General features: G+C 39.4%; 1 protein-coding gene across 1 annotated transcript in view; it reads right to left on the reverse strand.

Annotated features, from left to right (window-relative positions):
- Positions 1 to 7,121: 7,121 nt before the first annotated feature.
- The window catches only part of TH (tyrosine hydroxylase), a 32,154-nt gene continuing 24,345 nt past the window's right edge, over positions 7,122 to 14,930 (reverse strand). Inside the window, exons 10-13 of the mRNA XM_058164573.1 lie at positions 14,058 to 14,114; positions 13,509 to 13,604; positions 13,213 to 13,346; positions 7,122 to 7,281 (exon numbers count right to left, since the gene is read on the reverse strand). Of these exons, the coding sequence (XP_058020556.1) occupies positions 7,122 to 7,281; positions 13,213 to 13,346; positions 13,509 to 13,604; positions 14,058 to 14,114 (447 nt within the window). The remainder of the gene's footprint in view (positions 7,282 to 13,212; positions 13,347 to 13,508; positions 13,605 to 14,057; positions 14,115 to 14,930) is intronic.

Below are 14,930 nucleotides of genomic sequence, written 5' to 3' on the forward strand. Positions count from 1 at the left end.
ATTATTATTATTATTATTACTATTTTTGCTTTCTTATGACTATATTAGATTTACTGCAGCCACACTCTTCAGTGGATTCTGGGCAGCTTACAAATGTAATACTAAATTAGATCAGTTAAAATAATAAACACACACATACAACCAAAATATCCTGGAACAAAAGCATTAAAACAAACTATGACAGACCCATACAGTGGTGGGATTCATCCAGTTTGCATCTATTCGGGAGAACCGGTTAACTTTCAGAGCAGTTCGGAGAACCAGTTGTTGGAAGAAATCTTATTTTGTTTTTTTTTTCACTTTACAGGGCTAATCCTGTAAGGAAGGCAGGAAGGAAACATTCTGGTGGTGTTTCTAGCCTAATCTTTATTGCCCTGTTTACAGAAACTGCCTCTCTGGTTAACCCTTATTACATTGTAACAGCTAAGGCAAAGCGTCCATCGATGTGAGTGACGTTGAGTTGGCCATGCCCACACAGTCACATGACCACCGAGCCACGCCTACCCAGCTGGTCATTATGGTAGAGAACCGGTTGTTAAATTATTTGAATCCCACCACTGCACACATACACATGGAACACATTAGATCTGAGATCAAAGTAGGTTTTAACTGTTTTTCAGAACCCCAGGAGAAAGAGTGCCATCCATCTCTCTGTGGAATGCTGTTCCAGAAAGTGAGAACCTAGACAGAAAGACAGGTCCTGTTTAATAGAAGGGACATGAAGCTCACCAACTCTGTCTGAATGTACTGAGTGGACAGAAACAATGGGGGAAAAGGCGTTCCTCCAGATAATGGAAAGCTACCTGAACAAAAAATTAATCATGTTTGAAAAAAAGTCACATTTTTGCAGGCATGCTCAGCAAATAACTTTTTCTAATGATCTGGATGGATGATATAGTTAAATACTCAGTCTAATGAAGTACATCCACCCCATGCAAACAGGTGCAAGGAAGTTCCATAGCATGCTATGGTGACCTAAAATAATGATGTGACAAAGATTAGGAGCAGATCAAAATATGAATGATGTGACGTTACCAAGGGTCAGGAAGTGGACTTCTAAGATTGAGAACTGCTGAAGAAGAAGTAGACCTATCTTCTACATTGAAACAATATTGCATGAAAAAACTAAAGAAAACAAGTTGGTCAGATTCCCATAGGAAACAAAACCAAATAGGCTGTTAGAAAAATGCTTTTAAAAGTACAAAAAAAAAGGTTCTGATGATCGTGCAGCTCAGCTGTGATTCTCAGAGCCTCTTTTTTTACCTTTTAAAAGCATTTTTTAAAAGAAGCGGCAAGCAGGCAAGCGGGCGATTGGGGAGGCAGGGGCGGGGGGGCAGGAATTTTTGCTACCAGTTCTCCGAACCACCCGCCGCCATCGCTACCAGATCAGCCGATCTGGTCCGAACCAGGAGCATTTCACCCCTGGAAAAAAGTCAGGAAAGACCAATAGCCTTCAATTGCTGAAGGCTGAGGTTATTTACAGGCCAGAATAAACCGAAACATCCATAGAATCTGCACAGAGCAGAACAAAGATATTTAATCTTTTTTTCCACTTTCCCTCACCTTGCCTCTGTCTTATCGACTTTGTGGGATATTCTTGTTACAGGTTGATATGGATAAATAGTAATCAGCTGCAGCACCTCTCTCTCTCTCTCTCTCTTGATTAATTAATGTTTTTGTACCACTGCTAATATTAATGGATGGAATTTGGGTTATCTGGTTAGTTGTTCAGTTTTGAAGTTCCCCAGGCTATGCCAACTTTTTCCCCAATCACACCTGAGAATGAATTTGACCTTGGACAACAAGCTTCTGCTTCTCTTTGAATCCACAAGCACTGGAACATCGTGTAGAACAGAAAAATGAAGTATGAATCAAAGTGCAACAAGACCATTCAGACTTTAGAATGGAAAATGTGGATTGATTATATTCAGAATAAGTATCAGATAAAAAAATATCGAATAGCATATGAGTAAATTTAGGAAATATTTTGTATTAGATATATTTCTGAAGGAGAGGGGAATTGAGAGTGTGATTAAGTGTGGAGAGACTAGAGATTATAATTTAGGAATTATTTTAGATTATGATTGTTAGTTTTGATACCCTGCATTTTGTTCTGGGTAGTCGGGTGGGGGTGGGGGTATGGGGAGGGAATGGGGGGGGCTGAGGCTAGAGATGGAGTGATGGTGAATGTACAGGGATTATTGAAGATGTATAAATATAATTAATGTAGGGTCGGGTCTGCCCAGTTACCATTTTAGAACGGTGGGGAGGGAGAAAAGAGAGAGTAGGAGGTAGGAAAGAGGAGAAGAGGAAGGAAGAGGGGTAGAAGAGGGAGAAGGAAGGTGGAGGGTGGAGGGAGGAGAGGATGTAGATAAGAGAAGGAGAGGAAGGTTTGGATAGTAAAAGAAGGTAGAAGAGGGGAGTGTTAAAAAGGGGGGTGGTGACTGGGCAGGCCCGACTAAATGTATATAACTGTACATTGAATGAATTGTTTGACATGATTGTAAAAATAAAACTTTTTTACTAAAAAAAAAAAAAGACCATTCAGACTTTTGGCACTTTCCCATGAAACAGCAACTATAGATCAATACCATTTGTAGGATTCTCTTCTACAATTTAGCCCTACTGCCGAGGAAGTAATGCAACTGATGATTCATCCAATTGTGATAATAGTGGGAATACAAGTAATTGCACTGTGAGTTACTGTTGGCGTGTAAAGGGGAAATAGACACTGGCCAATAAAACAATCCAGAAAAATGTACTGTTGTTGCTATGACTATGCAGAAAACAGAAAATTGCTTGTCTCATAATAGTGATGTGGGGAATATTTGCGACTACCATAGAATATTCTAGGCAACATGTAAAGTGTATAGGTCATTGATCACTGGAAGATAAATTATTGTGCAATATCACAGCTGTGTTTGACACTTGGGTAATCAGATAGTCCCGCCAAGAGTTGGCGGGACTATCAGAAGGCAGTTTTGGATGTATAGAAACTAAAGGCCAGCAGAACCAGTGAGGCTTCCTCTTTGAATTGAATGGAATTTAAATTCTCTGAAAGTTTGCACAGCAAATGAACTTTTTTATGGATCATATTGGATATAGAGCTTAGTGAACTATATAACGAGTGCAGTCTACTGCAATCTACACAGTCCACCTGAATGTATAGATCCAAAGTCCCCTGCCAACACTGGATGGTTGAAAGAAGTCATTAACTAATGGCTACTGTTCAAGAAAAATTGAATTAAAGCTATGGTGATTTATGAAACTTTACGCAATAATAAACCGCTTAGTTTCATGAGATGCTTTGTTATTTTGGTGCTTCTCTAACTATAAAACTGTGACAGAAACAGCCACTCTGAAATCAGCGCATTCAAAATTAGACAGTCGTGGCAGGTGAGTTCAGGAAGACAATTAAAAACTGCAAGGCCAGAAATATGATTTTATTCATAGCAAATCAGCAGCAGCTGCATGAGAAACAAATATATTCTTTATGGAGCAAGAGAAACAGATCTATTTCACAATAGCAGCAGCAATAGCAGCAATAATATTGGCACCTGTTCTTTCAAGCTGTATGGTGAACACATACAAAAGTACCATGAAATATGGTACCAAGCAAGACAAAAAAGGAAGCATCTCTTCATTGTCTTTTTGAGTCTCACTCTCAACAGGAAGAAATTCAACCAGTGACTTTCCTCACCAGGAAGAATGTTAACTACTTTTGCCATCTCTTCAGGACATTTCAAGGCATCCTTGTTCCACATAGCTTCATAGAATATATAGACCATATTCAGACATATTCATTTTCAGATTTGTGGATTGCATCTGCTATCATCATCAGTCACTATTGCAATTGTTAGCTTAAGGTTTTGTGAATTATCCAAGAAATCTGGATTGAATAAACTGAAAAAACAAACAAACTAGAATAGATAGCAAGACTTTCGTCACATTCGTGTAGTTATCTATTATCATAAGCAAAAAAAAAAAAGAAACATTTTGAGATTTTGTGAAATCTTAGCATGCGTTCAACCAATATGGTGCTGTAAATGCCATAGAATGTTTATGAGATCTGAACTATGTTGCAAGTACTACAATACACCCAAGTCCATTGCAGTTAATGAAGGCTTCAACTGACTTGAATAGTTAGCCACTGAGAATTTCTTTAAGCTAAGTGTATGCATTCCTAACAAGGTTACTATAAATGATTCCCTGTTCATGTTGAATGGATATTTTTTTATAAATTTTCTTGTCTGCAAAATGAAAACAAAAATCCTACAAGCTACATTTTCTTCCTTTTTCAAAAATAAATAAATAATTTCTCAAGTGACCCAGCTTCTTTTTTTCATCCACTCTAATAGACAAGAACTTTAGAACAGGATGTGTCTTAGAATGAAAAGTTTTATGTCTTGATAGTGCTAAGACATATCTGGGCATTTCTTCCTCCCTTAGCAGGAATGCTATCGGTGTCTTTCAGCACTATTAAAGTCTGTATAGGGCAGTGGTAGAGAACTTATGGCACGTGTGCCAGACGTGGCGCGCACTGCCCTCTCTGTGGACATGCATGCCGTCGCCCTAGCTCTGTTTCGGGTCTTTGCCGCACATGCACATGTGCCTTCCACCGGCCATCTGATCTTTGGGTCACTGCTTTGCATGTGCGTGGTGTGGATGCATACACGGGTTGCGCATACATGCACGGGGTACACGCACATGTACCTGCACCATGCAGTTTGGGTGGGGTGTGGGCACATGCACAGGGTGCGGGTGCATGCATGGGGGCACGCGCCTGCATGGGGGCGCACACATGTGTGGGGTGCACGTGTACGCACTCACACCTTGCAGTTTGGGCTTGCGCGCATTTTGGCCACTCGGTGCCTAAAAGGTTCGCCATCACCGGTATAGGGTGACAGAAGGCTTATAAAGTACTGGAACAATATCATACTTAAATATTGAGATGCCCATTCAGGCCTGAGACTGGAAACCGGCTGGCCATGCTGCAGTATTCACAATCAAATTACAGTTTCAGTTAAGTGTGGTCAAGTTTTTGAATTGTTCAGATTCTTTTTGTTACGTTGTTGTTCAGGTGAAGGGCGCAAGGGGCAAGGGGAAGAAGCAGACATGTCCTAAAATTAGGCTAGGCATTGTAGCCCCTGAAGTCAGCGGTCTAAGAATTAAGCAGAACACAGACTGAATATGTTAGTCATCACACCACTGCGGTGCTCTTTGGTTCTTCTCTCACTTTAGGTAGGCCTGCTAAGGTCAGAACCAGGAGCTATTTGGGACCTTTTAAACCAGGGGTCTCCAACCTTGGTCCCTTTAAGACTTGTGGACTTCAACTCCCAGAGTTCCTCAGCAAGCTTTGCTGGCTGAGGGACTCTGGGAGTTGAAGTCCACAAGTCTTAAAGGGACCAAGGTTGGAAACCCCTGGTTTAAACCATTCAAGCAATCAAGCGCTGGTTTTTAGACAGAAATGACTAATGCAAGCCATATTGACACACACAAAAATGACAAAACGTGAAACGTGACATCTCGATCCAAAGCCCTGCTGCAAGTACACAAGTCAAAGACCTTGTGCCAAGATATCATGCCACACATTTCATCACTTACCTTCATCCTCAGAGGAGGAAAAGAAAGCAGAAGAGCAAAATCAGCACTTTTAATATCCATTAGCCATTTCCTGCTATTCATTCTACCCAACGCAGCACTCTAGGTTTGTGGACAGACGGTTGCTGCCAAGGGTCTAAGAGTTCAGAATACTTCATTCTCAATTCTGTGGATTCTTCTGCCTTTAACAGAAATCACTTACTCCATATAGGATTCCCAAGGGGCCTCCTTCCTACTGTAAGTGGCACTAATGGGAACAGACCTGAACCTGGCCTTGATTCTAATCCACGTTCCCTATTTGCCAAGTAGTACCTATCTGGTAACACAGTACGATGGGCTGCAGAGTTAAAAGTGCTGCTGTGACATGATAGCATTAGCAGCATTGCAGATGTGATTCTGATCTGGGTCAGCTCAGTTTGTCGATTAGGTGTTGGACCTCATTTTGATTTGAGAAGCCGGTGCTTCTCTTTATCACATGAAAAAGATTCCACCGAGTTTCATAGGGCCACAAAACAAGCCTACCGACAACTGTAGCCAATGTGCATTAGTCAAAACTTTCCTCATCCTGGAAGAATTTTTCCCAGATGGAAAGATTAGAGATGATGAGAAAGATGTTCCAGTCAGATGAGAAAAGTTCATTGGGCCTTGTTCTGAGTCATCTTTTGGAATTCTTCAGAGCTCCTGTTACCAGTACAATCTTAGTGTGGGGCAGTCCCCTAAGGCTTGTACCTGTCTGAAACCATTTAAGCAAAAGAGCTGAGAGAATTCTGGTCATAACAGAGAATTACTAATGGAATGTTTGGTCTTTCTGGGAAAAACAAAGTCATAGAAGATGTTGCAAAATTACAAGGGGGTGGAGGGAGAGAGAAAAACATGAAGAATATAATAAACTAGTAAATTGTCCAAGTTCTTTAATGGAAGCCTTCCTCAGAGATACAAAAATTAAAACTTCTCTCTGCCTCTTTTGATTTGGGTGTTTTGTTCTTCTCATTTCCAAGGGGGCAGAACTGAGCAGAACTGAGTTTCAGAAAGTGGAGTTAAACTGTTTTGAACCTGGTAGTGTAAGAAACTATTTGGTCTCTTTTGTGCTTACCTCTCATATTTTAAATAATTTTAAAAATATAATTTGGGGAAACAATTAATGTTTTGGGAACACATTGCTTTTCATTTTCTTTAAAGGGGAATTTACAGTGTGCTGTGCAATTATTTCTTATAGCATATGTCCAATCCAGATCCCTCGCTATTAATAAAAAAAAATTAAGCTCCTAAACTTCATTTACTTTCCTTTCTTCAACCAAGCCTGTCACTAAAAGGCCTGCATACCATGCCATGTGGGCACCAATTCACACTGTAGGTATTATTGTGGCATGAGACAGCAACACAAAACACTAAAAGAAATCATAGTGACGTTGTTGGCCCAAACAGTGCAGTGAATAGTAGCCATGGCAGGAAACCAAGTTTGCAGTACAGAAAAAGACATTGGCTTGGAAGGGGGGAAAAAGGCTGGTCCAAATCTTGTGTTAGCTGATAATATTGAGCGCATCAATTAATGAGTGGAGCTCATCGCGCACATTTGCCAGGGAGTGGCAGATCTTCTGTGGGTGGTCCAAGAGCTCAATACTGTAGGTGTAAGGATCATATTTCACAGAAAAAGGTCGCTTGATATGTGCTGCATAGACCCTGAAAAGAAGAGGACAGACATCAAAGATAGTAAGGTAGGGGCTCCTGAAAATGTTAAGAGATAAGGAAGCAAGGAAAGGCATATTGTGTGTAAACCAGCTCTCTATAGCCTGGACCTTGGAGAACAACATGGTCACTGATTGTCTAGGACAGGGGTCTCCAACCTTGGTCCCTTTAAGACTTGTGGACTTCAACTCCCAGAGTCCCTCAGCCAGCAAAGCTGGCTGAGGAATTCTGGGAGTTGAAGTCCACAAGTCTTAAAAGAGCCAAGTTTGCAGACCCCTGGTCTAAGAATATGGCAGCTCTGTTTGATGTTCTCTAGGATTATGGGAATTAATCTGGGAGCAGAGGGTTAATATTGTCAAGAATCATTAAATACATAAGGTTCAATTCAATTTAGTTCAACCTTACATATGTTAGTCTAAAAATACACAAGACTATCTAAACTCAACCCTGCCCTTTGCCTAAATATGAATTCATTCTAAGGAAGCTGGCATCTCTACCATGCTGTATATAAAATGGAAATAAATTTTCCACTTTTTGTTCAAGAAATTTCACTATGTTTTTTTATTTCTTTCTATCTCTTTTGATTATATCACAGGGTTTTTATTTTGAACAAAAATCCACATTGTGCTTAGCTAAGTTAAACATGCAACAGGTCCCTTGCTCGCTGAAGGTCAGCCAATATCATAAATGATATATTGGCAGTGTATTTCAATAGAGCCAAAATCTACTATTGCAAATAGCCAGCCACTTTGTGACCAAAGATGGAAGCCACTTGAACTGAGGGAGGTTATGAAACTAATTGTATTAGCAAAAAAGCTAGAACAGTGGTAGTCAACCTGGTCCCTACCGCCCATTAGTGGGCTTTCCAGCTTTCATGGTGGGAGGTAGGGGTTTTGTCCGATACTGAAGCATTTTCCTTTTTTTTAATTTAATTGAGTTTTTAAAAAATTTCATAGCATATTTAAAAACATTTTCATTAGGTTTTCATGAAATTCCCTGTGACAATTTAAATTTCTGAAAATATACTATTTGTATCGCCTGCGCATAAGTTTAGTTCACATTACGTAAGTGAAACTAAATGGTGCTATATTGCGACTGCAAACAAAAGAGCCTCGTCCCAGAATAGCTCGTGCATCTCCCCCCACACCACCCAGCTGTAACAGACAAGCAGAGCTGGTAACTGGTGCCCCCCCGCACAACCCAATCCACGATGCATGAGAGGCATGCACAGACGATGATGCACTTTATAAATCACCATTACTGTGGAACCGGTGGGCAGTTAGAAAATTTTACTACTAACAGAGATACAAAAGTGGGCAGTAGGTATAAAAAGGTTGACTACCCCTGAGCTAGAGCCCCAGTGGTACAGTTTTATGTCACAGACAAAGTAAAAATTAAGTCACCAGTACTGAACAGGAAAATTTATCAGCTAATTGCACACGTACATATAGTTAAAATCATTCTTACTGTAAAAAATTTTTTTTTAGTTGAGATGATATTGTATGCCACAGGTGTCAAACTGGCGTTGTCATGTTGCCGTGACGTGCTATTTCGTGACTTTTTTTTCCTTTGCGGGGCTGGGGTAGGCGTGGCCTGCATGTGACACACCCAGCCCATGGGCTGCCAGTTTGACACCCCTGTAAATGTATGCCTTTTCCCTCTTCATCTGATGAAGCTTTATCTATAACTGTTGGAAAACCTAATGTCCTAAGAAAGGAATCTCTATAGGACACAATAACTTCAGATTATTTATGTTATGGCACCACCTAGTGGCTTTAGGAAACAATATTAACTTGTCCCAAAAATAACAACCAGGCAAATATTAATCCCTTCTCTTGTGTTACTGTGTGACTTCCTTTGCTCACTAGTTTGTATTAATATTTAGATTTATCTTGGGATGCTCTGTGCAAATATTCTCTTCAGAAGGAATTATCAGAATGGTCTTTCAAAAATCTGGCTTCGGTTAGTGTCCCTTCACAAGTTAAAATTAAGAGAGAAGCTGTATGGACCATACAACGTTTTACGTGGTAGTGTGTGCTACTACAGACCGTTGGAGTGTTTTCCTGTACATATATTTCACTCGTGAACACTTCTTATCTTCCTCTTTAAAAATATTGGTGGGATATAATGCAAAGGGAGAAAAATTTAATGAAGCAAATTAGAAATCAGACCCAGGAGCATATAAAGAGATTGTATAATGTGTTGCTTGAAATAGATTCGGAAAAGGATTTGGTAAAGGATTGTATGATAAAATGGGCACAGAATATTCAGGAACCAATAATGTTGGAAACATGGGAGAAAATTTGGGTTAGAAATGTTAAGTTTACACAAGCACAGAATTTAAGGGAAAATTTTTATAAGATGTTTTATAGATGGCACTTAGATCCCAAAAAATTATCATGTATGTATCCTAATATCCAAGCGAAATGTTGGAGGTGTGATTGTGATGATGCTACATATTTTCATATTTGGTGGACTTGCAAGAAAATTAAGGTCTTTTGGATAAGAATTTGGTGGATTATTCAAAATGTACTGAAGAAGAAGATAAAGTTCCTGCCACAATTTTTCCTTTTGGGAATTATAACGGATTGTACAGGGATTGAGACTAAATTGATTCTGAATTTAATAACAGCAGCAAGACTGTTGATTGGACAATACTGGAAGAAAGAAGAGATACCTACAATAGAAGAATGGATATTGAAAGTTATTAATTTGGCTGAGATGGCTAAAATCTCAGCGTTTTAAAAGACAATACAGGAAAGATATTTAATTGAATGGAAAAAATGGATTGATTATCTACAAAACAGATATCAGATTAAGAAATATCAGATTGCCTTTGAATAATTAGAAAGTTATTTTATGTAATGGGGAGGGGGTTGGGAGATGAAAAGCTTTGGATGTGGTAATTTGGATTGGAAGGAAAATTTTATTCTATGTTTGGTTTATGTATAACAATACCTTGTGATTGACCCGGGAAGCCGGGGGGGGGGGGAGGGAGGGGGGAAGGGGTTGTTGTTTTTTTGGGAGGGAGGGGGAAAAAAGGGGGAAAAATGTTTTTGTTTTTTAAAACTCTTTCAATTAAAAAAAAAAATATTGGTGGGATGAAAACATATGTATATATGTATATATATAAAACATATTTGCTAGACCAATTCTAGAATACAGCTTGCCTGTCTGGAACCCTCACCACATTTCTGACATCAATACAATTGAACATGTCCAGAAATATTTTACAAGAAGAGTTCTCCATTCCTCTGAAAACAACCAAATACCTTATCCCACCAGACTTGAAATCCTAGGCTTAGAAAACTTGGAACTCCGTCACCTTCGACAAGACCTAAGTTTAACTCATAGAATCATCTATTGTAATGTCCTTCCTGTTAATGACTACTTCAGCTTTAATTGCAATAATACAAGAGCAACCAACAGATTTAAACTTAATGTTAACCGCTTTAATCTAGATTGCAGAAAATATGACTTCTGTAACAGAATCATCAGTGCTTGGAACACTTTATCTGACTCTGTGGTCTTTTCCCATAATCCCAAAAGCTTTAACCAAAAACTTTCTCATATTGACCTCACCCCATTCCTAACAGAACCATAAGGGGCGTGCATAAGAGCACAAATGTGCCTACCGTTCCTGTCCTATTGTTTTTCTTTTTCTTCTTCTTATATATGTATATATGCTTATACCTCCTAATATTTCCTCATATATATGTTTATATACTATATAATCTTTTTGTATGATATTTAAATATATTGTTGTGACTAAATAAATAAATAAATAAATAAATAAATAAGGAATATTACTTTCTTCCCTAACGTAAACTTCCTTGGATCTTTAATGAGAGTCAAGGTACTGTATAATTTATAACAGCAACCTACTGAAAAGCAAGTTTCACTGAATCTTTTGAGAACAGTGCAGTATTTGGAGAAATGCAACCCTGGTTAATGGAGGTATCAGAATGGGGCCTCGGGGGGGAAAGCAGTTAACTAAATCAGTGGGCCCCAACCATTCTAGCTTGGTGGGGACATGTGAGTGGCAGGCGCGCACCCAGATTCACAGCTCCATTTGTGGGAGCTTCATGCACTAGTGCCCTTCACTCACGCAAATGGACCTTTGTGCACGAGAGAAGGTCCTTGCACTCACACGTGAAGTTCCACTCATGAGAGTGGCAGGCACTTGTGCTTAAGCGGAGGCAGCGCACACCCAGGTGCATGAAGCTCCACTCACACAAGCAGAGGGCATTAGCACGCAAAACTCCATTTGTGCAAATGGAGCTTTGCACACACATGCTTGCCTGCTGTTCACATGAGTGAAGCTTCACACATGGCACTCCTGCCCATCTCTTCCATGGCCCGGTTTCAAACAGTCCGCAGCCCGGTGGTGGGTCATGGGCTGGGGCTTGGGGATCCATGAACTAGATGATAACCAAGGGTTTGCTGTAATCCAGTGGTCATTCCCATCATTCCTTAACCCATTATAATGTAACCAGCAATCAATCCTGATGAAATGTGATACCCATGTTCAGTGGTGGGATTCAAGTAATTTAATAACCAGTTCTCTGCCCTAATGATTTCTTCCAACAACCAGTTTGCCAAACTGTTCAGAAAGTTAATAACCGGTTCTCCCGAAGTGGTGCGAACTGGCTGAATCCCACCACTGCCCATATTGCAAAAATTTGAATATCTAGAAGATCGTATCATCATAGCGATTTATAAATTACCTGATTTTCATAATTTCTTAAATATCTATTTCACTATCAAGGCTATTCAAAGCTTCACTCACTGGTTAGATATTTCTAGATGTCTCATCAGATGTCTCTAAATCTGTGATGGCGAACCTATGACACGCGTGTCAGAAGTGGCACACAGAGCCATCCCTCTGGGCACATGAGCTATTGCCTGTTGCTCTCCTGAGTTCCAGCGTACTGGCCAGCTGGTCTTCATGAGCGTGGGAGCACCAGAAACTGAAAGAGCAGCTTCCATTCAAGATGATCTTCCAGTTTCCAGTGCACAAATGCAGAATATCAGGTGGCCGGTGCGCATGCACACACTGGAAACCAGAAGATCGTATTCCCAGCGCACGCATGCGCACCAGGCAGCTGCTCTTCCGGTTTCTACCACACGCATGTGCGCGCTCCCATTTTGGTACTTGGTGCCGAAAACGTTCGCCAACACTGCTCTAAGTGGACCCAGGAGTTATTCTGGAAAGAGCATTTCTCTTTGGAAGTGATCAATTACAGTCTTATGCATACATATCTATAAGTGCTATTGAATGGAATAGTCGTCTAATGTGTTATAAAAAATATTTTTTTAACCTTTGTATACCGTGTTTCCACAAAAATAAGACCCCGTTTTTTTGTTTTTTGAACCCTGAAATAAGTGCTTGGCCTTATTTTCAGGGAGGTCTTATTATTTTGGGGTGCATGGAGCAAGACTCCTCTTGCCATCTTACCTGATTTCCAGCTCTGTCTCCCTTACCCTAACCAGAGGAAATGGTGGGGAGCAGCTGCGCATGCATTTAAATATTTTCGGGAAGGGCTTATTTTGGGGAAAACACGGTATATTTTATGCTTTAATGTTCTCATTCAATTATGTTTGCTACCCTGATTATCCTGCTGAAGAAAAGTGAAAAAATAAATTAACAAAGAAGTAAATCAATAAATCAGTCGTAAATGCATATACATATACAATCAGAACAAATTTCATTTATTCCATGTTTACCAATGCTGTAATTTAGATTTCATTTAAAAAGCAACAGTAAAAAGATTCTTTTTAAAAAAAATTATTTGGAGGAAAAACCTTCATCTAATGATTTGGTTAAAAAAGAAATCATTCAAAATCTGCAGCAATCAAAACTCCATGTTGCTGTAACTAGACATATCCCCATTTTCCAACGATATGACCAATTATGATCCTTACCTGAGTTTAGCTTTGGCATCATTGAAACTCTCTGATACAAAATAAACAGGCTGATAAGCCTGATCTTGATAGGGTTGCATGGCCGTAACGTCAGGGTCAAAGTCCCGTAGTTCCGGTTCATCGGACAAAGAGTGCTAAATGAAGGAAAGGCGGGAAAGAAAGCAGGAGAACCCCATAAGTTGATTACTGCAGCAAGAGTAACTTGATCGACCGAATAGGCTCACCCAAGCTCAGAAGCAGCTGCTGCACTCTTCAGTTTAGTTGGATGGAAGTAGATGGGAGCGGGCAACACTTACTATGAGCTCTCCATAGGAAGAGAGGAGGCCAGCTCCATAGGCTTTAATGATTCCATTTTGCTTGCAGAGCCCAAACTCCACCGTGAACCAATAAAGCTGCGGAGAAAAGTGGAATGGAAAAGAAAAACAGTGATGGTTAGCATTTTCTTTTCCATATGAGAAAGATAAATTTGGGAGTTTTATTGCATCTGTTCCTTTTTTGCATTGCATTTGGGAAGGCAATTAGAAGCTCTTCTGAGAAAAAATGCATTTCTCTTTGTTCTTAGAAATCAGTGTTTGTTTTCTCTTTGTCATGTTTATGATGGAATATCTACTAATAATATTTTTTCTTGGTATCTGCTACTCTTTATATTGAAAACCTATACCAGATTATTCTATCCCAGTTTGGCCCCTGCCAGCTACATTGGCTACAATTCCTAGAAATTCTGATTAGCATAGCCAAAATTAGAATTTCATGTCAACATTTATAATCAAGATATATAGAGAGAGAGCAGAATTACACAGAGGCAATTACAGCTCTATTTGTGTATCCTAGAATTAAGGACTTACTGTTGCAAGTTTTTCAATCTCCTCATCAGTTGCACCCAAAGATGCAAGTCCAATGTCCTAGGAGCAAAAGGAAAACCATCATGTAATTATTATGTGTTTTTTCCCCATGATCATTATATGTTTTGTGGACACAGCTCCGTTTTTATGGATCATACAATAGGATTTGGTAGGTTCAGTCAAAATTCAGTATATTACGACTTCCCAACTTCATCTCCTCCAAAAATTAGTGGAAGTCCCATAATTCATAGCCAGATTGGCAAATGCTTATAATTATAAGGTGGTAATCTTCCTGAACACTGGCTAAGAAATTATGATCCTGGCTTGTCAAGAAACAGCTTGATATGCTACAGCCTAATTGATGAGTTCTTATTTCAACCCTATTTGTAAAACCCCATTATCTCATAACTCATTATGATATTAACTCATGGCAAGTCTATAAATTGTTGTTTACTGAATGCAGATAGGATTGCATAGTTTATTGCCTGCTTGCAATCTTGAAATTATTTTTATAAGTATTTCAAGATATTCTGCTATATATATCTTTATAGTTCATGTTTCTAGACTGCCCACCTCCCTCAAGGAGAGACTCCAGTATACACCAAACTGTATTTATTTTTTTTACAATTCTTGTAATTGTTATCTCTATTTTGACATTTAAGAATCTCTTTGGAATACTACAATTCTGTTTCGGGTGCTTCGATGTATACACATGGCTTTAATCTTTTCTTTTTTAAAAAAAACTAATTGGAGCCCACCCAATGAAGGGAAAATTGCAGCAGATAAAAGAGGTTCATTTTCAATTGCTAAACAAGAACAAATGGGGAGAAATGATAAGAAATGAGATTTTGATTAAACATGAAGGGGAAGAACATC

Source organism: Ahaetulla prasina, chromosome 1 (assembly GCF_028640845.1).
Source record: "Ahaetulla prasina isolate Xishuangbanna chromosome 1, ASM2864084v1, whole genome shotgun sequence".
In the NCBI taxonomy this organism is placed as follows: domain Eukaryota; kingdom Metazoa; phylum Chordata; class Lepidosauria; order Squamata; family Colubridae; genus Ahaetulla; species Ahaetulla prasina.